We start from the raw sequence: 26693 nt of genomic DNA, 5'->3' as shown, positions 1-26693 counted from the left end.
TAACTCTCGGCGTGGATTTTTAAAGAAGAATTTTTCAAGCCCAAACATAACTCTAGGCGTGGATTTTTAAAGAAGAATTTTTCAAGCCCAAACATAACTCTAGGCGTGGATTTTTAAAGAAGAATTTTTCAAGCCCAAACATAACTCTAGGCGTGGATTTTTAAAGAAGAATTTTTCAAGCCCAAACATAACTCTAGGCGTGGATTTTTAAAGAAGAATTTTTCAAGCCCAAACATAACTCTAGGCGTGGATTTTTAAAGAAGAATTTTTCAAGCCCAAACATAACTCTAGGCGTGGATTTTTAAAGAAGAATTTTTCAAGCCCAAACATAACTCTAGGCGTGGATTTTTAAATAAGAATTTTTCAAGCCCAAACATAACTCTAGGCGTGGATTTTTAAAGAATCATTTTTAGAGGTCTTTTAAAGCCTTAAGCGTGGAAACAATATTTTTTCAAGGTGGATTTTTAAAGAATATTTTTTCCGAGGAAGATTTTTTAAAATTTTTTTTTCTTTTAGGTCCTTAAGCGTGGATTTTTAAAGAATATTTTTCAGAGGTCTTTTAGGTCCTTAAGCGTGGATTTTTAAAGAATATTTTCGCTTCAACTACTAACCATGTTAAGCAATGAAGTGTTCATCCTACAATCCAATATGAAACACATCCTCCATTATTATTTTTATTTGGGAAAACAAGGACATGTGAATGTATCACTGTGACCAAATGCACTTTGTAATCACAGCATCACCAAAACTTACAAAGGAGTCAATCAGAACGTATGTCCAACTGACAACGTGAGATGTGATGGTCATCAGGTTGGCCAAACGAAAAAAAAACTAGAGCCAATTCCAAATAGCTTTGTGAAATGACACTATGGAGGGAGGTCTTGTTATCTGTCACCCCTAAACCCAAACTAAAGGCATGAGTCCTGACGTGCGTGCCACAATTGCACCAACGAACATCAAGTTACGTTTTGTGTAACGTAATAAATGTGATGTCCTTTAATTTGACGTAAACATAAACGGAACGGAAGTTTTTTTTCATGGCATTGTTGTTGCTGTGATATTTGTTATTTTTTTTTTACTTCTCAGTTGTATTATTTTTTCCGAAAAAAAAAACTTTTTCCTTTTCTTTTGTTAGTTCTAACGTTTATTTTTGTGTGTGCTCAGCAAATAACTGGTGGATACACCGAACTATAAAAAAAGTTGAAGACATAACCAAACTAAAGCAACAAATCGTTGTACTTGTCTGTCTATCTGTTTGTTTGGTTGGCTGAATGGCTGCCTGGTTTGGTTGAGGGAATGGCTGGTTAAAGGACATTCAACAGCAACAACACACTCAGAGATTGAAGGAACATCATGTAGATTATAATACCAACAAACCTGCACACACACACTCATACACCAAGCTTTCCATAGGCATACATGTGAGTGTGTGTTGTGTATGTGTCACCAAGAGCAAATAAAGTTGAGTTGAACAAAAAAAAAAATATCAACGACATCTCGACATCAAGTACTCAGTACCCTGGGTACAGACCAGAACTGAATGGCACGAAACAACAACAGCAGCAGCAAAAAAAATAAACCAAAGTACAACAAAAGTTCTACCGCCACCACCAACAACAGCATACTTCACAGCTTAACACTCTGATGTGCAATATTTTGTGTGTCAAAATGTTATGGAATGAGCGAAGCAAAGAAAATTCATGGCAAAAGGCAGGCAGCCAAACCGAGCCGGGCCGAGACAAGAGACAAATACAACTGACAACGCCAAAACACGAGCGAGTAAGTGAGTGACTGGCTGAGTGAGTGAACGTTGCTGTGTGTGCCACCGCACAACTGTGTTTGAATGAATGGTGGATGGTTGGATGGATGAATCGGATGGGATAACAACAAGTAAACGGCACACAAATATTCACACCAACCAACCTATCCACCCACCTCGCTCAGCTGACATCGAACTCATTCTGCCAACAAACATAACCACCCACCCACTCACCTACACAACAAAAACACACAACATGGCACACAAGTTGGCTGGCTGACTGCAAAGGCAACAGCCATTTTTAGACAGACTCTCCTCATACAGCCAAATAACACCCCACCCACCAAGCAGGCAGCCAACAAAACTATTGGTTCGGGGGACAAACTCTCGCTTTTTTCGCCTTGCCTTCATATGTTCTTCTACCTTGGGAACATTCCCATATTTTTTCTCTGAATTCTTTGTTTTTTTCTAACAAAACAAAAAAACTTGAAAACTCTCATCGTCGGCTGCTGTTATATTCATATTTTTTGGCCATACTTTAAGGTTTTGATCTTTGGCTTATTACCGTGTCATGTAGAGCACGAACTGGGGGAACTAACACAACCCAACCCCACCCACAAGCCATTCCGCCATACCACAACTTGACAACTTGAAAGTCTAGTAGTATTACAAACAGATAGGTAACAAGAACGAGGCACAAGGATAACAACAATTCAACACCAAGGGAAACACGCGGTGTGGAGAAGAAGACAAATCGAAAAAAATGAAAAAATAAGTCCAACCGACCTGCACCATTTGTTATTAAAGTCTCCGCGAAAAATTGCCAAAGGGGCGGATTTTTTTCTTGGCTTGCTTCTCGGTTGTCACCTAAGAAATAACCAGAGAGCCAGCGAAATAAAAAAAGAAACAGAGAAAAAGAAAAATAAGGTGTATTGTTACAGAGTTCTAGGAAAAGGGATGCCATGTATCTCTAAAAAAAGGAATTTATGGGGACAAGATTGCAAACATATTTTTAAATCTAATTTTGAAAGCACATACCGTAGCCTAGGCTTGGATTTAAGATAATATTTTAGGAAAGAAAAGGAATAGATTTTTCAAAATATTTTTTTAAAGACTTTTCGAAAGGCGTGGATTTTTTAAATATATTTTTAAAGGCATTTCGCAGGATTTTTTAAAAACCTTAGAATGGATTTTTTTTTTAAATATCTTAAAGGACTTTTTGGAGGCGTGGATTTAAAAAAATTTGGTTTAAAGGCATTTCACAAGATTTTTTAAAAACCTTAGAATGGATTTTTAAAAATATTTTAAAGGACTTTTTGAAGGCGTGGGGCCGACTACATGATAACCTACACCACTAAGTTTATATTAAAAATATGCATCCTAACAGAATGGCCATTAACATGAAATTGGATGAACTAATATGTGACCTTTATCTAAATGTGAAATGTCATTCATTTTTTACAATGGGACAAAATTATATAAATCGATTTAAAGCAAACATCAATCGGATATTTGGAGCTCAATTAACACGAAGTCGGCCATAAATATAAAAGTACTTCTACAAGCAATTACGTCATTCTATTCTGAAAAACATAAAAGAGTTTGGTGCACCATTTACTTAAAATCGGATGAAAATAGATATGGAAGCTATATTCAAATCTGAACGGATTTCAACGAAACTTGTCAAAGGTTAGGTTAGACTAATTTATGCACGTTTTGTTTCTAATGAACATATTTTGGGTCCATGGGTACTACTTAAAATCGGATGAAACTATATGGGAGCTACCTCTAAATCTGGATGGATTCCAACAAAACTTGACACACGTTTGGCTATACTATTTTCAGTACGTTGTGCAAAAGTTTGTCTCAATCTACCTAACTTTGAGTCTTTGGTGCACCATTTATTTAAAATCGGAATAAAATTTATATGGGGACTAAATTTAAATCCGAACTGATTTCAGCAAAACTTGAGAGTTGTTATGTTACACTAATTTCGTTCAAATTAAAATTAAATCAGGGGAAAATTTATGGGAGCTATATCTAAATCTAAACCGATTATCACGAAACTTAACACTCTTCATTCTAGACTTAATTTAATACGCTATGCCAAATTTCATCCAAATCGGTCGAAAATATATATGGGAGCTATATTTAAATCTGAAACGATTTTCAAGAAATTTTACACACCTCATTCTAGTCCCTATATATATTTCGATTTTGAGGAAATCGAAATATATATAGGGACTTTGGTGAACCATTTACATTAAATCGGATGAAAATATATATGGGATCTATATCTAAATCTGAACCGATTTTCATGAAATTTTACACACATCATTCTAGACTGAAGTCAGTACGCCATGCCAAATCGGACGAAAATATATATGGGAGCTATATCTATATCTGAACCGCACTTTTTACAAGGATTTTTATTATTATTGTTTTTTCAACAAAAAATGTTGATAGGCTTGCACATTTTTTAAATAGTCTCAACGGCCGATCATGAACTACGTCGTGTCCTTACGGGGCCTTTCAATTCATTTATTCCTTAAAAACACATCGAAAAATCATCGGGACTGATAAATAAAGGCTCCATTTCCACCTGGCTGGAAATGAGTACTCCGTGACTGTTTGGTGCGGTTATTGAAATTGACTTCTCGATTGGATCCATAGTTACGTTAATCATCGACAGATAATGTTTTGTATGGTTGGACTTATTTAGACGGAGTCCGACTTCATTAAGGCGTCGCTATTTGCCACACAAGCAAAGAGCCATTTTGATTTGTATGGATTATTATTTCTTTATCATCTGAGCACTTGACCCGAATTTTAAAAGAATATTTAGAAGGTCCCAAACCATCTACCATATAGGGTCATGAAGCGTCAGGATCTAAATTAGGTATAATGAATGCTAACCTCCTGTTGAAGGCGATAAAATACCTGGTTTGGTCGAACTTAACGTCATTTTCATTTATTTACACATTACAAAATATTCAGGAGAACTATAAATTTTGGTTGAATTTTCTGCATTTGTTCCATATCCCATACAGGATTCCAGTGTAGAAAAATATTTTATTTTAACAAACCTCCATTTTTAGTAATTGATTCATTCCCATATTTCTTTTTCCCAAAAAAATCCCCATAAATTTCCCTGTTATTGCGAAATAGTTAACCCTATTCCCTGTTATTCCTATTCCCTATGGAGAAAAAAGGCAAAGGAATCACATTTGGGGCCAGCAACAAGAACAACAACAATAATACACAAAACCAAACAAAAACCATCAACACTTTAAGTTAAAGCCAAAGCAAAACTTCATGTTTTGCACTTGAACCGAGCCGAACACAAATGACAGACAACAGAAAGTATTTGACATTTTACCTTGGAAAAGCACATGAACACAAACAAACAGACAGACACAGAGAAACACACTCTTACACACATACACACAACCGCAAGCGAGCCAACGAGGCATGGACAAGTAAAGCACAACAACAACAACAAATATGAAGACGGACGGGAAAAAAGAAGCAAAAAAGTTCATGGAGTAGCAACAATAAATAAACCAAGTATAAGAACAACAACAGCAGCAATGACAACCAGCAACAAACAAAAACAACAATACACGTTGAGGCACACAAAAACACACCTTCACTTATTTACCACCACGGCAAAAGCTTAAAGTAGGAACGAAACATTCAAACCAATCCAATGGTTAAACACACAAACATTGTATTGAATGGTTTGGGGGTGGGGGAGCCCCACAATGTGTAAGAGTATTTCTTCTTCTTCTTCAACATGCCTTCTTGAAACGAAAATGAGACTCTAACACAGCCAGCGAGCAAAATGTCACTTTTGAAATGCCATTGGTTCTTCCTTTTGCAATGAAACAAACCAAATTTCGCACCATCTTTTTTCTTTGTGAACGACGAGAGGGCACAGTTGTTGCTGTTTTGTGGAACACACACACACACTATCTTGCTATGTTAAGTGTCTCTCTGCTGTTCAAATGAGAACTGAGAGTTTGGGGAGCACAACAAGAAAAAAAAACCAAAACATTGTTGAGGAATAAAAAAACAACAACTTGCTGTCGCCCTGTAAAACAAGTTGCCTTCCGCTGCTGCCAATGATGACGACAACGATGGCTGATGCCAGAGTTGCTTAGCAACGCCCTCTAACCACAGAAATGATGACTCCGTCTTGGGCAGATGTAACCGTAGCGACATATGAGACAAGTCAACTTTTTGAATTGAAAATGTCATCAACAGACTCCATTGCGATTTTTTGGATGAAGGAGAGTAATGCCAAAGAGCGAGAGAGAGGGAGAAAAACAGAAGATAATAGGGTTGTCTTTGTTTAACAAAGGCAAATGACTGGTTTAGTTTTGTTGTGAGAGTCTCTCTGTGAGCACAATTTTAAGGGGAAATGATGTGTGGCTCTCTGTTTTGTTTTTGTTCCTGTTGTGCTGTGTTGTGCCAAGACAAAAGGCAGGCAAGCAAGCAAGGCATTGCAATATGACTCTCCGTTAATTGAGAGGTTGTACTTGTGATGGGTGTTTCTCTGCTCTCCGTTTTTGAATGAGAGTCCATTGTAGCAGTGTTGTTGTTGGTGTGTGGAAACCGGTTGCTTTGTTATACCTGCTGTGTGTTGAGAGAGACTTGTGCCATCACCCTTCTTGTACCACCACTACTACACAGCTGCTCTGCTGCTGTATCACATGAGTGTTGTTGTTGTTATTATTATTGGTAATGTTCTTGTTGTATTTGCTGTGTGTGTGCCGTTGTTGCTTAAGGCATCCATCTCTGTGTGCATTGAAATCAAGCCTGGCATGTTTAGTTTTCGTTTGACGTTCGCTCAGTGTTTACGTGGTTATTTGAAGTGCGTAGCGGAAACACAGCGCAATCTCAATTTGTTTGTGTGTGAAATCAAAACGAAAATTTTACGTGAATGAATGGAAATGAATTAAAATAAATAACTAAATGAATTTGCGATATCAATTCACAAAAAAGGGAACGAACGGATTAACAAATTATTTTGGAATTTAAACAAATATTAAAGGATACGACGGAGGCTTTAAAGGATTACTACCAATGGCGCTCTAAGAAAAAAATATAGTGGATTAAAGGAATCATATAAAAAATTATTATTTCCTATCAAAAGTGACCTCCCCAAAAATCCCTCACCTTGTTCGTGTGTGTACATCTTGTCTGTCCCCCATGTGTGACTGACTAACGAAAATAAGTGAAAGTGCAAAAAATAATACCGCCAAATTGTCTGTCTGCCTTTTATTATTATCACAAGTGTTAAAAAATTGCCGTAGGTGCTTTGGCGAGTACTTTATATCTTTCGTCATATTTATGTGTGCGTGTATGTGTGTGTTTGCGTTTAGACCAACCGGCTTTTGTCTGTGGATCATATAAGAAATTAAGTCATTAATCCTTTCATGAAAGCATAAGACCCCATTTAAACCATCACATCGTGGAGTAACCAACAACAACAACAACAGCAATAGCAACAAAACGCAACAACGAGCCAACAATTAAATTATACTCGTATTTTGCTCGCTCTCTATGCATTAAATACGCAACGAACGTTGCCGCTGCTGCTGGCCCCCCTGGTTCAGTTTTAGACCATACCAACCCATCCATGCAACCCACTGCTGCTAACCCCCACAAGTTGCAACTTCTGACGCTTGCTACTGAAAGTTAAAAAAAAATTAAAAACAAAAATTTTGCGCGCGCTAATTAACGTCAAAAAAGTTTCAAATTTTTTGCTCTGCATGGTGTTTTGAAAAAACAAAAAATCTCGTGCCGTCGTTATTATTAAACAACAAAATTGAATTTTTGGCAAACAACCTGTTGGATTTCTCTAATTTAAATTTTTTTTTTTTTGGAAAAATTTCTAAAACAAAAACCTAAAAATTAATGTTGCGTGGTGACCTTCAAAAAATTGCATAAAAATAGAAAATAAATTATACCGAAGTGAAGTGTCAGAAGTGAAATCCTCAACTGCCATTGAAAAAATAAAATAGTTATAGTTGCCCTTCCTGTTGGATACCCTGCCGCCCCACACCCAGGAATTTTTCAAGCGCCCGCCATTCTCGACAATCACAAAATTCTTACCGAAGTATCAAAAGCGCCCCTTAGGGCTGTCGCGTTGGCGTCATTTTTGGGCGACGGCTTCGCCGCCCTCAGTACGAGAGCACCGCCGGTCAAGGATCTAATGGCGTTCGGTTCAGTTTTACACAATAATCAGCACAATATAGGTAAGTCGGAGCTATAAACAGTAGAGTAGGTGTTATGTTTAGCGGTGGGCTCATCATATAACATGATCTTAGAAGCATTATAAGCTCTCTTAAGGAGAAAAAATTCTAAACTCTTAAAAAAGCACAAACTAGCTGACGGATATCTTCAATGGGAAAATATTTCGAAGGATTGTAAAAATTAAAAATTTGGTTCAAAATAAAATTTTAAAAAATTACATGTCGCAAAAATTGTAAAAAATAATTTCCGACAAATCCAAAGACAAACATCATAATTATCTATTTTTGGAAAGTTTCTTTTTTGAATAGCAAAATATGCGAATAAAAATTAATTAAATGCAGATCTACACAAAGACTTTTCTTCAAACTAAATATTTAAAAAATGCCGAGGATATAAAGGTCCTATCTCAAGTCCTTGTGAATCAATCTTCATTAAGTGTTTAAGCCAAATCTCTTAAATATTCCACTTTTGAACATCTTAAATATTTTTTTTCTGAATTTTTATTTAGTTTTTTCCTTAGTTCTGGTATTGAACTCTTTGATGCCTTATTTTTTCTCAAAATGAAAACTGGACTTTTTTTGTTTAACTGTTCAAAACTTTTGAACTTGACATTTAAACAATTGTTTTTGTTGTTGCTGTGTTTTATTGATGGGGCTTCTTTCAAAAAACAAAGTCCTCTTCAGAGGCACTGAGGCTTTGCTGTTGGCAATAAATGCGGACAATGGCTTTTTCATAAAGTTTTGCTGACGATGTTTTGAATTGTTTGCAAAAATAAAGTTTGTTGGGTTTACGTTAGTTTGGGGTAAATAGATTGCAGTTGGGGTTAATAATTTAGCACCAATAGGAGATTTGTAATAATTTTTGGACGCATTAATGCGACCACATAGCATTAGCACCAACAGAGGATTAGGAATAATTTTTTGACATATTTCAAATTAAATAAAAATATTAAATTGGATTATTAATTCGACCACTTTAGCATAGTTCGACGGATTTGGGATAGGAAGTAGGACCAACAAAACACAATATATAATTTTGAAATAATCAGAATAATCGTACAAAATTTAGACTTAGTATGCTGTATCAAATTCAGAAATTTTGAGTACAAGCACAACTTTAGTCAGAAAATACTAAACAGTTTTGAAGAAGTGTTCTTAATTGACCCGAAAAATGCCATTAGCATTGAATAGGCTTGAATAGTTCCATTTATTTAAAAAAAAATTATTTAAAATGTGCACAAGCTGTTTTTACAAGTTAGAGAAAATTCCATATATAGGGTTCAGACTTTCTTCAGAGTTTGTTTCGATTTGTCTGAATACCAAAGATAAAATAGAAAACGATCAATCTTTATTAATCACTGTTGAAATGTATCAACTTGAACATAGCATTAGGTCTATCGGTTCAAAATCCGTTAATCCGAAAAAAATTATAAATTTAAAAAATGTTAATAAATGTACTGAAAAATAATTTTCGGTTGGGAGATAAGAAAACGTTTTAATTTCGTCAGAATTTATTTGAAAATTGATATAAAATATCAGAAACTCCTTTCACATACACCACACAAATTTCAATATATTTTCTATGGAGCTCAGACAGTGTTGAACCGAATGGGCTGAATTTTCTCAGTTGTAATAATTAGTATTAAAATAGTATGTAACAATAGAGTGAAGTTAGCTGCAGCTAAAACGAAAAATAGAATAAGGAATCTAAATGAAATAACATTATTATTGTTGAAAAATAACCACCGAATTGAAAATCATTTATTTCTGTCACCCGAATATTAATACATTTTATTTAAAACTTCAGAAACCCCTGAACGTCCTGAAGAATAATTTTCGGTTGACAGTTTTAATTTCATCAGAAGTTATTTCGAGAAAAATGGCCTACTACATTGAAACTTGTGGTGTATGTGAACACTACATGTTTCAATTTATATTCTATGGAGCTCGGAGAGTGTTGAACTGAATCGGCTGAATTTTCTCAGTTGTAATAATTAGTATTAAAATAGTATGTAACAATAGAGTGAAGTTAGCTGCATCTGAAACGAAAATAGAATATGGAAATTAAATAAAATTATATTATTATTATTGGTGTAAAAAACATCCGTAAAATTTTAATATTAATAAAAATTGTATTTCAAAAAATTATAAAATAATACTTTTTATGATAAAAAATATATTTACCTTAAAAAAATTAAGGAATTTATTTTTAAAGTTCAGAATTGTTTCTACTTGTCTGAGAGCAATATTTTCGGATGACATTTTTTAAATCAACTTTTCAATAAAATATGACGGGGTGGGAATAATGATCACTCGGTCATTAGTTATATTTTAAGGACATTATGAATTAGGAGTTTAAAATAAAAAAACAGGCTTGGGAACGTTAATTAGTACTTCAAGTACAAAAGCAGAATGTACACTTTAGTCTAAGAATTTCTAACACTACAACAGACAAGCTTAATACGCTAAGGAAGTTTTTTATTTATAATAATATAAAAGGGATATTAGAATCCTTCCGCTCCATGGTTTTGTCTACATTTCATTATTTTAGTCTTTACCAAGCAGTTATTCTGTCAGTTACAACCTAATTCCCCTATCCAATATTTCATTTAAGTCAACTTTGAGCACGACCTCTGTAACAATAGCTGTATTTGGTACCCTTCATTCAATTTATAATTTAGAAAGTTTTAAGAAATTTTGAAAGAAAAAAATCAAGTTTTTGCTTTACTCCTTTAAAATTATTCTAAATAACTCCTTTACATTTTTCAAGGAATTTTCCAACCTAGATTTCTGGATATAACTTATTGATTGAAACCCAATATAAATGTTCATATAATTTTTCTCCCAATTAAAATATATATTTACAAAATATTTTATTTTTATCTTAAATTTAAATGTCCTCGGGAACATGCTTTATATTTTATTGTATACATTTTTATTTATTTCTGTTTTGAAATACAAAATCTTGAAATGCAAATCTTTCTACGTGTTTTATTCTTCCTCTACAGACAGAATAATGTTTCTTTCTTTTTTGCGCATTTAATGTTTATGACCAACGTTTCAAAAAGGAAAATCGTAAATTTCGTTTAGCATTATGGTCATGTCAGAAAATATCTCTTAAAAAACGAATGAAAAAAAAACCAAATCCCCACAACTGAGCTATTGTCAGTTACATATTTTTTATGTTTAACAACTTTGAAATTTCCTACTGTTGAAAAGTTGTAAACAAAATTTTATGTGGAAAAAAATGAACAGCACCAGAAGCTGCAAACCAGTAACCCATCAACTGTTCAATGCATCATTGCCAAGATGGAATTATTGTTTGGACGCTCTTTGAGGGGGCATAGGATTTTTTTCCTGTAGACAACAAGAAAATTGGACATAAAAATAAGCTATGCTCAAGGGCGCGAATAAATAATGATTAAATATTTTTAAAATATATGATTGTAAAGAAAATCGGTTAAAAAATTCAAATTCCACCATGTAAAAGTGCCAAAATGCCCCGACACTCTTATAAAGGAATTCGAGACCCCGATTAAGTAAATGCTCATAGCGAAGGATGCTTCTTTTTATCGCCTAGTTTGTTATCACAAAATATATAACATCGAACATTTTTAAACCCCCTCTTCAAGAATATGTGTGTTTCAGATATTTTCAACGAATTTTAAAAAAATTTTAGGTTAAAAAATTACAGATTTGTGGATTTTTAGGCTGACAAAATTCAAGTAAATAAAAAAGATTTGTGGATTTTATTTTTTTTTTTTAACTGAGAGTATGTTGACCATCTATATGATATTCCTAAATAATTTTCAAAACTTGTTTCCAGAGTTGCATCATTTCTAATAGTAGTTGTTGTAGTTTTTTCAAGTACATGTTTCACTCGCTGACTGTCATTGACTACCGCATAACGCAACTCAAACGCATGCTGCCAAAGGCAAAACGTTTTAGAAATTGTTTTTGACATTTGATTTCAACTAAATGTCGCAAAGTTTTCTACAGTTTTTTTTTTTTTTTTTGAAAACTTTAAACAGCAGCAATACCAGTAGTCGCCTAGCAGTTTGTGACAGGCTGTGCGAGTATATATGCAAAGTTTCTTAGAAAGAGGTTTGCGGGCTAGTTGTAATACAACTAGGGACAATGAAATAGCAACCGATTTTTTAAAAATACAATACAAAAATATCCTGAACTGTTCTTGACGAAAAATCGAAGCTTGGTTCTATAATGAACACATTTTGTTTAGTTGTGGAAACAAATATAAATTTGAATATTATTTTTTTTAACTTTACACACCATGAAATACCCGGTTGGAAAATGAACCCACGACCAAAATCCAATCTAAAATGGGTCCGGATCTCCATATGTAGGCATTGTCAGATCATGGACCTTTATAAAACATATGTTTATCACCCTTCAAGAACCATGAATGCCATAGTACAGCCTCTTTGGTTGGAAAAATGGCCTAATCTGAGGTCTTTGTATTTCGTTTGCGAGGAGAATACTTAAATTCGTTTGAGATAAGTTTAATACTCGCCAAGGACCCAAAAATACCACGTAATAGCCACTTCGATTGGACCCTGAAAGTACTAAAAAAGAGCCCGTATGGAGGTTATCACAACTACTATAACTCGGACCTTCCACTATAACTCGGACCTTCACTCTGAATATTAAATTACAACCAGATCGGTTGGTAAATAGACATCGGACAATGAAAATGCCTAAAATGGGTTCAGACCTCAATGTGGGAACTATACCTGATATTGAAAATATGTTATTAAAGAAAAATATTTATCAAAATAGAAATGACTTCGTTTAAAACCTTTAAATAAACCCGAAAATAATGCGGTACCTTATATATAGGGCATATATCTGAATGTGAACCCATATTGAAAAATGTTCTGCACAGATGACCCTCCAAGCTACCTGATTGATTACTGAGTTGGCTGGTTACAGAACGGTTGTTCCGAGCTTAAAAAATATTTCCGGGCACATCGATCTTTTGCGCAGTTCTTCCTATTTGAAAGACCATGTTGGGCAATGTTGTCTTCCACTTGATCTTTCCATCTAATTCGTGGCCTTCCCTTCCTGCGTGAACCATCAGCTGGTACGCATTTATATGCATTTTAAGCTGGGGCGTCTTCATACATTCTCACAACATGACCTAGCCAACGTAATCGCTTACTGCCTCGATACATCTAACAATGCCGATGTCCGAGTATAGATAGTACAACTCATGGTACATTCGTCGACGATATTCACCGTCGACACAGATCGGTCCATAGATCTTCCGGAGAATTTTTCAATAGCTGGCTCATCTGCTTGCGTAAGTACTCATGCTCCCTGATTACCAGGTATTTTATTTGGAAAAAGTAGCTGAAATCATCACAATACTCAAAATGTTGCGGTACCGTTATAGGGAGCCTGTGCAAAAGCAAGGATCGATATTATGGCATTTTCAATATCTTGGGAGGAGTAACAGATTATGTGCAAGATTTCAAGAGCCTATCTTAAGTATTTTGAGCTCTATTATGGCTTCAACATGCGAGTACATACAGATGGCATAGTTTTTATTCGGATCACAGGGTATAATAAATTTAATATACCGTGCATTTTATGGTGGAGGGTAAACATTTTATTTTTCCATCAATATTATTCCAACGAAATTATTTTCAATATTATTTAAAGCACAAATATTTTTTTATTTAATTTAAATTTAATTTTTTTACAAAACTATCGGACCCCTTAATTTCACAAAATTATCACCCCTAATTCCTGATAAACTATAGTAACAATTTGGATCTAAAGTGTTGCTCTTTGACACCTGTTGCTTTCCAACAACACAGCCAAATCATAATTTGTCGATTTTCTCAAGATCATAAAATTTTACGATTCTTCCCCCATCCACAAAAACACAAGAAACTAAAATTCAAATATCCCAAAATCTAAAGAAAATAATCAGCGTGACTTTACAATTCCACACTTCAAAAATTTACAAAAAAAAAAAAAAAGATCGAAAAACAAATGAGTTTCGGTAGTCGTATGGCCCAGCTAATGATGTTGCTGCCGTCGCTGATTTGTTTCCAATGAGATGAAGTGTTTCTAATACAACAAACAACATATTCCCAAAAAAAAACAACAACACACAAGTGTTGCATTTCGGTGTTTAAGAAAAAAATTTTTTTTCGATAATGAGAATGAATAAAATTCAACACCAAAGTGATTGGATGTGGATGGGGGTCCCCGTAGTTAAATCAGCTAACGATAGATGGATCCGATGGATGATTGGATGTATGCCATCAAACATCATGCACCGTAGCGTGGCATAACACCATGGGATGGGATAATCTTTAATGTTCGTTCGACTAATCAAACGAACGAAAAATCCCTAATCTCATTGTGAAACGACGACGACAACGACGAATCTTGAATTGCCGCTCATCAACACTTTTTTTCAGGCATCATCATTCGTTTTGAATTTTTGTGTTTTTGTTGCTGGACAGATGACCGCAACGAAATGCAATTCGTTACGTATACTCGACACTGAACAATGAAAAAAATAATAATAACAACAACAGCAACAACAATTATAAAAAATACAAAAAAAGACAAAAACGCGTCAAGTCACAGCAGTAGTTCTCGCTTAAGCGGGAACCGAAACAAAAAAATCTACAACCAACAAAAATGGATTTTTAACAACCGGTAAAGAGAATCTTGTAGACAGTTTGAATGGATCGACTGCGATTTGGTTTGATCAACCAAAAACACAAACTTAAAGAATAGCCAACATCAAAATAATTTGTCGTTATGACAAGCCGAACCAAGCACATCATTATCTTGATTGTGTTTGGTCTCCCCACTCTAATGATCATTAATAATGTGTGGCAAAGAATTTTTGTTGTTGTCAGGGATTAGCAAAGATCAGCTCTTCATCAATAAAAAAATCAAGACGGAGAGAAAAAAAACACAGTGGACCATTGCCATGGTTATTGTTGTAGTCTCTTGGCCATTGTCAATATAATGATGCGTGTAATGCCAACACCAAGCGTACAAGTGACCTTTCTTTCGTTTTGGCCCCCCATATCACAAAACACTTCACACAACAAAAGGCCAACCATACAAAAGGAAAACAGCAAAGAAACCGACGGCAGCCAGTTAGCCGGTAAACTACAAAACCTCAAATCTCCCCCTCTCCTATAACAATTTTTATCCTACCCATCCATACCGGTTACTTCAAAACTCCGTTGTGTTGCGCATGTGTAGCAGCGGCCTATCCTGGCCTGGCGCTGTGGCCCAAAAGTCACCGCTTGACCATTTGTTATGCATTTTTATTGGTGGACAATTTTTAATTTTATTGTTATCACTGTCATTTGTATGATTTTACGATGTTTAAGTACGGATCGAGACAGAGGCAGGAGATTCCTCTGGTGACACAAAACATGTGAAATCGCTTGTTCATAGCGGTCATAAAATCCATGAAGTTGTTTGTTAGTCCACGAATATTGGGGCATTATTAAGAGAACTAAAAGGAGCAGTTGAATTTTTTAGTAATGATGATATTTTCTGCTCTAAATCAACCCATAAAGGATTATCGTGACAATTTGTTTGCTAACTAAATAATGGAGGTGGCGTTTTTGTGTACATTCGAAAAAATAACCCAGCAAACAAAGTGATTAAAAAACGGGATCCCTACAAATAAAAATTATTTTTAACTTTTATTTTTTATTAAAAAATATGAAATAAAAAATCTGAAAATACTAAATTTCAATAATTGTAATGTTAGGAAAATAATTAAAACAAAAACAAATCCAAATGTTGATAAAATCGGAGAAATGATCGAAGTTGACCGGCATGTTAGCAGTCGTAACATCGCCCAGGAGCTGAAAATCGACCATAAAACTGTTATAAACCATTTACACCGAGCTGGATTAAAAAAGAAGCCCGATGTTTGGGTTCCGCACCAATTAACAGAAAAAATTGGATGGATCGAATTTCCATCTGCGAAGCCTTGGCCAAATGGAATGAGGTATAACCATTCCTTAAATGGATAGTGACTGGAGATGAGAAATGGTTCACATACGATAACCGAAAACGATCGTGGTCAAAAGGCGATGAAACACCTCTAACGGTAGTTAAACCAGGACTAAAGGCCAGGAAGGTTCTGCTACACATTTGGTGGGACTGGAAGGGAATTATTTATATGGCCAAAAGCTAAATTCTGGACCGTTTGAAGAAAGCAATTGATCAGAAACGGCCATAATTGGCAAAGAGGAGAGGTATCGTGTTCCACCAGGACAACGCTAGACCACACACATCTACAACGACTCGCCAGAAACTTCGGGAGCTCAGTTGGGAAGTCTTAATGCATCCGCCATACAGTACTGACTTGGCATTATGACATACTTTATGTCTATTCTAAATTACTCCAAAGCGAAGCAGGATTCACCATCCAATTTCAGTGCTACATTACACAAAATTAAATTTATTAATTTTTTAAAAACTCATCACAAAAGTATGCAACACCATTGCCAAAAATGCGGATTATATTTTTCCTATTATTATATTTAAAATATTGCGGAAATAACGTTTGTAAATATTCATAAATAATGGAACCCATAACAAGGACATCAAATATTTTGTGATATTTTTTATCCGACTTCTTACAAGACCTGATCCCTTTTGAGAATCCTTAAGAAATTCACTCTTGGAATATTTCCCCTAAGATTCATAATTCTTTATTTTATTCTCTTCTAATAAATTTTCAGTTTTCCAAATTAATTCCTTTCTCCCGCATCAGCAACTTCCCACGCTCGACATTTCAATATAAAAATTTTGTGAAAAAGAAACAAGTGCCACTTGCGTTCCCTGGGCATTAACACCTTAACAAATACTTAGGACAAATAAACTACTGCCTACATTTTAAACGTTCCCCCATAGACACCAAAAAAAGTAAAGAAAACACATTTGAATAAAAATGTAACAAAAAAACCTTACCTTTGGTATACACCCCCTTCCCTTTAGGCATATAACATACCATTGGATGGCTGTCGGGACGCACTCGCTCACTCACGTGTAACTTGTTAACATGTGTATTTTCTTAATGATAATTGGTTCTATTCTTTCTTTTTTCGTTTTTTGTTCCATTTGTAGTTAACAACTCAACTCATATGTTAATTTTATTCATTTGTTACAACGACAAAAACACTAACATAACAAACAATTTTACCACTTTATATAGGCGAGCGACTTTTTAAATGTTGATAAACGAATTGTAATTTCTGCCTATTCATATGGACTGTCCGACCATTTGTTTATTAGTGTCCACTGGAGTTCATTTTTTGTTAGTTTTCAAAGCGTGGCTACTACTTCAGCTTTGATATGACTGCCGCCTTCATTTAATTCCTTAATTATGACCAAGACGACGATGACAAGCCGCTGAACAGCAACAACAACACCACCACCAAGAATCGTAATATCCATCCGTTGAATAGTTACTCTAAGCCACCAAGTCCACCACTGCCTCCAAAGCTCAAGTGACACGCAATTAATGCCAAATCATAAAATTACTTAATTGATATTTTTACAACTTGTTGAATATCGGCATTCAGCAAAAGCAAACCGCGACCTAGCAGGCATAGAGGCGTTGTTGGTTGTTTTTGTTTTTTTTTATGTGAAATGAGTTGAAATGTTTTAGAAAAAAAGAAGAAGTAAAGAAACACACGCAAAATGGATTGTGAATAAAAAAAAAACTAAGCAAATATTTAGTGACGACTCACATTTTTGTTTTCAAAACAGAAGTGGAGTGAGGCAGGACCACCTAAAAGTAGGCATATTAATTGCTACTCCTACTGTGACCCCTAAAAGTATGCATTAATTTTCTAAACTCTGTTTTTGCTCTCCAAAAACATGTAAGCCGCAATTCTTCTCTCCCTTTTATATAAATCTCAAATAAAGTTGTTTCTAATAGGAGGTTCGTTAATACTTAAGCTTCGAGACCACCTAAAAATATTCACCAAAATTATTTTTTTTTTAATTAAAAAAAATAATTAAAAAAAGATTGCAATAATTTATGTTTGTGTTCACCATCGATGACAATTTCTTCATGATATTGCATTAAGAAAGCATAGTTAAGAAGTTTATCGTGGAGGGATTCCTAAAATAGGCATCAAAATCAATTTATATTTTTCATCTCGAAACTCTTAATCAATTTTTTTAATGTCGTTAAGCATCTTAATTAAATAATACGGTTGTTAGTCGGACGATCATTGCCAGTGTATAAATTGATCAGATTTCAATTCCATTGGACGGATATGAGAGATATACTATAAAAGGGTCTACAATTTCCTCTTAAACCATATGGTTTAATATAACCATTAAACAAAATATAATACGAACATCGGCAAATTTTGCAAAATTTGCCAGGCTCGGTATTTAGCTCCTAAAAAATCACTGATAGTTATACCCTACATAACCGCAGTCTGTTTTTATTATATTTATTTAAAGGGATCATACCTCACTTGTTTCAAGGTTCTCTTAAGGTGCGCCTAAATGTAGGAATCACCAAATGGTTCTAACTTAAAGTTTTCAATGAAAATGTATTTGTAGAAGATTTCATAATCATTTCAGTTTCTTTTTAATCCAAGATTTTTAAATTTTTCTTATTCAAATTTCATTATGAGACTCCTAAAAATAGGCACCAAATTGTTTATCCAAATTTTATTTTCTTTTTCTATTTTTGTTCTGTCCTAGCTGATTGTATTATATTTTAAGGACACAAATATTGTTATAGGAAATAATATCCACAAAATTTGGATAGAAAATAGACCGGATTTCCAAAAGTATGCCCCATTTTAATTCCTTATATCATTCCAAGTCATTTTTTTAAAATACCACCAAGAACTCCTAAATGTATGCACCACAACATATTGCTAAATTTTAATTTCTTCCCGGAACTGCATTTCTCCATGTCTTCTACGGCAGTCTCTGATTATTATTTTAAAAATGTATTAATTTTATGCCAAAAAAATTGGAATTACATCCTAAAAGTCAACAGTACTGATTCAATAAACATGTGGAATTACATTCCCAAAATTAATAGTCATGGATCCTAAAAATATGTGACATTTTTTACATTTCTTCACTATTAAATATAATTATTTTCAGACTTAGAATCTTTCAAAAATATAAACAGTGGCTCCTAAAAGTATGCATCACAATTGTATTTTTGCCATAAATTAGATATTTTATGTCCAAATTTTATTCTTCGTGATTCTATTTTTCTTATAAACATTTCATAGCAAAATATCATCATATACCAATAGTAGGCCTCATAATTTGTGTGTTTAATATAATCTGGGGCCCCTAAGGCTATGCATCACAATCATATTCTTGTTCATAATAAAGATATGTTATGTTCCAATTTTGTTTTCATCCTGTCTCTCTCTTTCTTATAAATAATACTTATCAAAAATTTATGAAAAGTAGGCACCATATTTTTTGTATTTAATATAAATTGGGACCCCTCAATGTATGCATCACAATTTTTCATACTTAGATTTTTCTGTCCCTATTTATTTTATAAATTTGACTCCATGAGTTTATCCCCAAAAGTAGGCAACCTTGCATTTTGATTATAATTCAGTGATTAGTCACCTTAATCCACCACGTAATCAAAACACCCTACCTACCTCTCAACGCAATCTATCAAATTTCCAAATATATATTTGTTAGTTGGTGTTGTTGTTTTTTCTTCTTCTTTTTTCTGACAATGACAATGTGTACTCTCTATGTGAACGTGTCACTGTCACACTGATCATGTTGGGGTTTTTCCTTTTTTGTCACTTTGTCAAATGAGAAAGAACCCCACGACAATGCAGAAGAAGAACAAAAAAACAAATGGGGACATTTAGCAGAAAAAAAAGAAGAAAGAAAGAAACAACAGCAGCGGCGTAACACCAGTGGACATGTCATTCACATCAACGACATTAAAAAAAGTGTAGTTCTTTCTATCCGGCCGGGTCTTTATCATTGGCTTTGAAGTGGTATTGGATTTCATATGGAGAAAAGAAACAAAACATTCGTGCAAATACAAATGACGACAATGGTCGGAGGTTGGAAGGCAGCAGCACACACAAAAATCCAAACACACAAAAAAATATAATTCAAACATTCAGCCAGCCGGCACATCCATCCGAGCCAGCCAACCAGCCAGAAGTTGAGCTGCCGCAATTGTAGTTAAAGAGATTTAATGTCACCGATAAGAAAGTTGACTTTTGCACACACAAACACTCGGTCACACCAAAAAATAAAAACCGAATACCCCCGAAAAGCAAACCAAACTAAAAACCTTAGTCGTTCACACACACACCCAGGTCCAAGCACACGTTCTCGCCAAGCATTTGGACATGGCTGGGTTTTTGGTTTTGGTTGCCTTTTACAATGGAATTGGTGGTCGTTTAGGTTTTCATTTTTTTGCCTTTCTGATCTCAATGAACGGTGGTAATCGTGGGAAGGGGAATCTCAAGTCGGCATTACATTGAGGTAGAGTGTGTGAGAAATAAAGGGTGATTCTGGCATAGTTTGATGTTAGGCCTTTTTTCTATGCAAGCTTAAACAGCATCAGCAACAACAACAATAATGGCACACAACTTATCTACTATTCAGTGTTGGTTTGAAGATAATATTTTTTGGTGTTTTTGTTTTTGTTGGGATGTGACACCAAAAGGGCAAAGTTTAGTGTATAGGACAAAATTCTGCAGTTGAGAAAACGAGGCCATTAGAACAGGAGATTTACGCGTTTTTATGCAACATCTGATAACACGGCTTAAATGCGAACAATCTCACGATGACACTCGCACACACTCTCACACACAAGGCACACAGCCACTCTCTCTTTCTCGTTCAAACAAATATGTACTTAGAAGTTTTATAAATACTACTAAAATGTATCTAATGTGCCACCCTATCCGGTTGTGTTTATTTTTTATGATCATGGCAGGAAGTTATAATACCAGTCAGTCAGCCAGCCATCCAGCACAACCGTAAAGATTTGATTTTTATTTCAGATAAATGGTTTTTTGGGATGATGGACAACTGAGATTTTTTGGGTATTTTTTTATAATTGTGAAAGTGATTGTGATTTCTTTACTTTTTTGAAAATGGTTAGGATGTAATGAGTTGAAGTTTTTTAGGTTAATTTTTTTGGATGCCCCAGAAAAATTTGTTTTTTTGTGACATTCTAGAACTTAGAAAAAAAAGTTTTTTGAATTTCGTTGTGATAGGGGATGCTAGTGGGTTAGTATTTGCAACTGAGGTGTGAAAATATAAATCGCTTTACTGCCACACACAAAAAAGAACAAAATAACTATTTGTTCTCAATATTTAAATCATGAAAATCTAATCTCGTAAATCTTATCGGTGGGAAAATGCGAATGTGTGGGAACTTGGAAAAAACTTGGGTGATGACAGCAAGCCGTTCCACCAAAAAAGTATAAAAAATAAATTTGATTCAAAAATGTGCCAATAAGGAAAATATGATTGGCCTCAGAAACCGAAATAAAACATTAAAATAAATGAAAAAGTCCTTATGTTCTGCGGGCCGAATTTCATATACCCTTCAACATGTGGTGTGCATTCAATCATCCCTAAAAATGGCGGAACCTTTATAAAAATACCTAATTACACACACTCAGGTTAAAAACTAAGAACTTCAGAAAAGGTCCTTTGTTTTTAGTAGTCCTCCCCATATGTACTTTTGTTATTACCCAGCAATCCCGATTGCAAAATTACTCTCTTGTCGGTGGAGACAACTCGATTAAAACCTCTAAAATGCCGAAAATAATGGTAGATTTTTATATGTGGGCTATGTTAAAACTTGGACCAATATAGAAAAATGTCAGCAATAATATTTTCCATCCTCCAAGAATCCGTAATGCCAAATTACAGCCACTTTGATGGTAATATGTGTTTAAATTTTTCAAAATTCCGACAATCGATCAATACCTGTATATGGAGGATATGTGAAAAGATGGACCTATATTTATAATTTTCTGTATTAAATATGCCAGCCTCCAAGAATGTGAAATGACAAATTTCAGCCACTACGTTTTGAAATGCGGATACAGCCTTCATAATACCAACAATAGGGCGGCACCTTTATACGGAAGTGAAATTTCCGCGTGGTCATATATTTTAGTAATAATGTTTTTCATCCTCCAAGAATTCGGAATGCTTATTTATTGATTGATGGGTTTCAAATCTTTAAAATATCAAAAATGGGTCGTGATCTTTATATGGAGGATATGCCAACACATGGACCTATATTAATAATGTTCTGTATAGATGTTTTTCAGCCTTCTGGAATGCCAAATTGCAGATACCGGTTGGAAAATGCGGCTAAAGCCTTAAAAAATCAACAAAGAGGAGGGACCTTTATATGGAGGCGATATTTCTACAAAAAAATATTGCTCGTCAAGATTTCGAACTTCAAAATACCATGGACCTGTATTGAAAAATGTTAGCAATATTGTGTGTAAACCTATAATCTGGAATGCCAAATTACAGCCCTCTTGGTGGGAATATGCGGTTTAAATTCGTCAAAATGCCAAAGAAGGGTCGGGACTATGTCAGCAAATTGACCTATGTTGTTTGATGTATGTCAGCCTCCAAGAATGCCAAAATTCAGCCAAATCGGTTGGACTATACCAATAATGATGCGGGGACCTTTATATGTCAAAACCCTGGTCGATATGTCGCAGACAAAATTCCAAAAATTTGGAATGTCAAATTTTTGTAGCATTTAAATATCGAACATGGGCGGAACTTTTGTGTGGGTGCAATTACGTTTAATCGGTTGCTTAAAACCAGGTACAAAAATTGGTTTTATTAATCGAAAATCCTAATCAAAAATTCACTAACGATCGTAGATGTAAATTTTCGTGAGGACGGATAGAGTCAAAATTGGAAAATGATGAAAATGATAAAAACATACGAATATCGTTATCCCGTCTTTAAAGACCTTATCTAAAATATTGACCGACATTTTTTAGAATATTTGGGGTTCGAAAAAGTTTTGTGTATCTTGTACAAGGACTCGAAAAAGGGGTTTTCTTCATGGACTTTAGAGATATCAGCAAAAAATGCATTCGCCATAAAACTTCGATTTGACTACAAATATGTCTTCTAAAGGGTCATAATAAACTTGCAAGCAATTTCACCCCCTAAGGAATATTTCACATTTCATACCATGAGGTAAAGACAAACCGATCCACTAACAACGTATTCTTTTAGGGGAAAATCGGGAATTACATATCAATATTCTAAGATCTTGGTGTTTGGAATATATGTTTTACAAAAATAAAAAAGGCAAACCGATTTATTAATAGTACATACTTTTGGGGGGAAATTGGGAATAACCTATAAATATTCTGAAGTCTGGGTCAATTTTTTATAAGATAAATAACAATTTAAAAAAATGTCTACTTTTAGGAGTAAAGTATTCTACTATAAAAATTCTCATTGAATATAGCATTGATTCTTCTTTGAAAAACATTAAATATGCACATATTCAGAGAATTTGTTGTTCATAATATTTTGTAGCATTGGTGTACCGATACAAACCTCATTTTTAGTTGCGATTGTCTGTTGATTGTCACCTGTTACAGTTACCTAAGTCCACTCTAAAGCCATTCACTTTCTAACCTCATTTCTTTTAACCTCCATCCATGTCACCAACAAAAAACGATCCCTTCTGAATATCCCTATCAAACCTTTTTGGGCAAAACTGTCAAGCCATTTATTAGTACACCTTCTCACTCTCTCGCTTTTGCGGTTTTAGATTAAGATTACCTAAAAGTGAAAACCTTACGGAAAACCCCACATAGAGGATTAAAGGAGGGGATTACATGACCGCACTGATTGTAATCCCATACAAAATCGCTCTTAATCCTGTCCTCTTATTTTTTGAAGCAGGGGTGACGATACTTTAAGCCTCTTTGTGGTTTTATTCTAACCACTGAGATTTAAGGTGGGAAAGTCCAAAAGCGATTTATTGTGATCGCTAAAAACTAAGTGAAATGGAATAACGAATTTCTACAGGTTTTAGAGAGAAGGAAATTTTATTCAGGAAGTAAGGAACAAATTAAGAAATTGTTAGCTGTTTTCTATTCAAGGTATATAAATAAACAAATTCGTTTTTTTTTAAATTTAAATAAAAAAATAATACAACCAATTTAATACGAAAAATGCAATATAAGTACAGTTAAAATCGCATATTAGGACGGGAAAGTCCAAAAGGGAATTAATGTGATCACTAATCATCAATGGCGTATTTAAAATATTAGTATGAGGGTAATTTTTCTTATTAAAATTTTACCTTATCTCTTTCCGACATTTTCGAGTATATTTCCACATTCATAATGATTTTGGCAAATTTTAGTAATTTTTGTATTTTCAAAATGTTAAGGATCAAAGCTAATGTTTTCTTTGTTTTGCATTTTCAGAAAAAATATATAAATTGTAGTTTATATATATATTTATTTTTTTTTTATATAAAAAAATTGTGTTCCCTTTACATGTCATTTGTCTTTGATTTCTTTTGGCAGTAATATCCTCTTTTTTCTCTCTCCCTCTCCCTCTCTCCTTCCTTCACTATTTATTTAAGTACTCTAAAAGCCGTATTATAATGCGATTAAAAGTTTATTGCACAGACAGTATTATACTACAAACATACACATATATACAATAATATGCATTACTTATACATAAGTACATATATGTATGTATGTATAAAAATATTTATATGTTTATAAGTATATTATTATGATGTGTTGATACATGTCGTATGTACATTTGTTTTGTACACATCTGTGTCTGTGTGTTTATCAAAATTGTTTTTGTTGTTGTTGCATTTTTCATACATACAGTGTGAACAAAGAAAATTTAAACACAACAACAATTTACCCACAATTTTTGTGCACATTTATATGCATGGTTGGTAGTGGAATATATTTTTTTAACGGCGTCAAATAAAAAATATATATTTTTAAAGTAGTAAAACTTAATATTTTCGAAATTAACGTGAAATATAGAGTATTGAATTTTCATACCTCCATCATAAAATGAAGTGTATCCATATCAAATTATCGCCTAATTTTCGATATTTTCAAGGATTTAAATGAATTTTCCAACCGAAGTGGCTTTAATTTGGCGTTACAGGTTCGTGGAGATTTACAATATTTCTCGCAGAAATTCTGCAGAGGCACCTAATATTCTGAAGTAACTGTAGCAGCATTTTCAACCGATATGACTATCAGTAGGCATTTCTGGTTTTTAGACGATAAAATACATATTAAACAGCAATGTTTCTTCTTTGGTAACCTCCATATAAAACGTTCATCTTATTTAATGTCTATTAAATGCTTCAGAATTTATTTTCAACTCAACAAAATGTTCTTGCAAAAATAGGTCCACATTTAATTTTTTTTTTTTGGATTCTGTACATTTCGAGATAAAAAAGAAAAGTAACTATTCAGTGTGGATCCATTTTTTTAACATCCCTCCTTGTTCTGCATATCAAATTTTAGTATATTGAAGGATCTCCTCCTAGAAGACCGGTTCGACCGAACTAATCGGCATTTTTACCACCTATATATACAAATCGAAATATTTAATGGAAACTGAAAATAGGATAAGCCGAATGTAGTGTGGGAATTTCATCCTTCAAAATTTGTAAAATTGGTTCAGATAAAATCTCATCTAAAATATGATTTGATATTCTTTTCTGAAATTTACTTCTGTTACTGTCATCTAGTAATATGTTCCGCAATAACCTTCTTTGACGATTGACATATTATTACCATGTTGCTCACTCTACATGTCATGCCATGACAATGAAGAGCTGAAAGAAAAATTCCACAACAACAACAAAAAATACGTTTAACACTTTCCACTTGAAAGGCAGTCGCGCTCATAAATCAACGATATATCGGAAGATTGTTTGCATATTAATTGCTTAATTATATATAGGAGCAGAAGAACTTTGATAAATGTGCAAAAATATCTAAACATACAGACAGACAGCCATACATGTGTACACACGCACAAGAAAAGGGTCAAAGCGGCACAGCTCACAAAAATATGACAGAGATAAGCAAAATGAAAAAACAAACACAAAAGTGGGTGGCATATTTAAGGAAATTATTTAAAAAGGTACATTTTTAAAGGGAATACTTTGTAAGGAAAATATTTAAGGGCAGATAAATGGCAATGCTAGTAGGCAGAGAAAATATTTCATAAAATTAAAGATTTTTTAAATTGTCAAATAATTAAAATTTCTTATAAACTATTTTATAACAAATTATTTTGAAAGTCAATTTGGAAAGAATATTTTACGGCAAATAAATATGAAAATGTTGCATAAAAATTGAGAACTTTTTTGACTTGTCATATTATTTAAATTTCTTATAAATTATTTTATAAAAAATAAGGGTTTCTTAAATCCAAACCCCTATTTATTAAAAATTACTGGAAGGGAATTATTTATTATGAGTTGCTTCCATATGACCATATGCTACTGTCAACAACTGGACCGTTTGAAGATAGCAATTGAACAGAAACGGCCAGAATTGGCCAACAGAATAGGTGTCGTGTTCCACCAGGACAACGCTAGGCCACACACATCT

The 26693-nt window shown here is 33.9% G+C and overlaps 1 protein-coding gene across 1 annotated transcript in view; it reads left to right on the top strand.

Moving 5' to 3' along the window:
* The first annotated feature begins 1668 nt into the window (after positions 1–1668).
* LOC133326371 (paxillin homolog 1-like) overlaps positions 1669–26693 on the top strand; it is a 45730-nt gene continuing 20705 nt past the window's right edge. Inside the window, exons 1-2 of the mRNA XM_061535022.1 lie at positions 1669–1783; positions 7834–8022. Coding sequence (XP_061391006.1) covers positions 1669–1783; positions 7834–8022 — 304 coding nt within the window. The remainder of the gene's footprint in view (positions 1784–7833; positions 8023–26693) is intronic.

Source organism: Musca vetustissima, unplaced genomic scaffold (genome assembly GCF_032173495.1).
Source record: "Musca vetustissima isolate MV318-11 ecotype Yass unplaced genomic scaffold, APGP_CSIRO_Mvet_v1 utg25321, whole genome shotgun sequence".
NCBI lineage: Eukaryota > Metazoa > Arthropoda > Insecta > Diptera > Muscidae > Musca > Musca vetustissima.
Note: the sequence above shows the minus strand (reverse complement) of the source record. Positions and strands in the feature narration are given on the sequence as shown.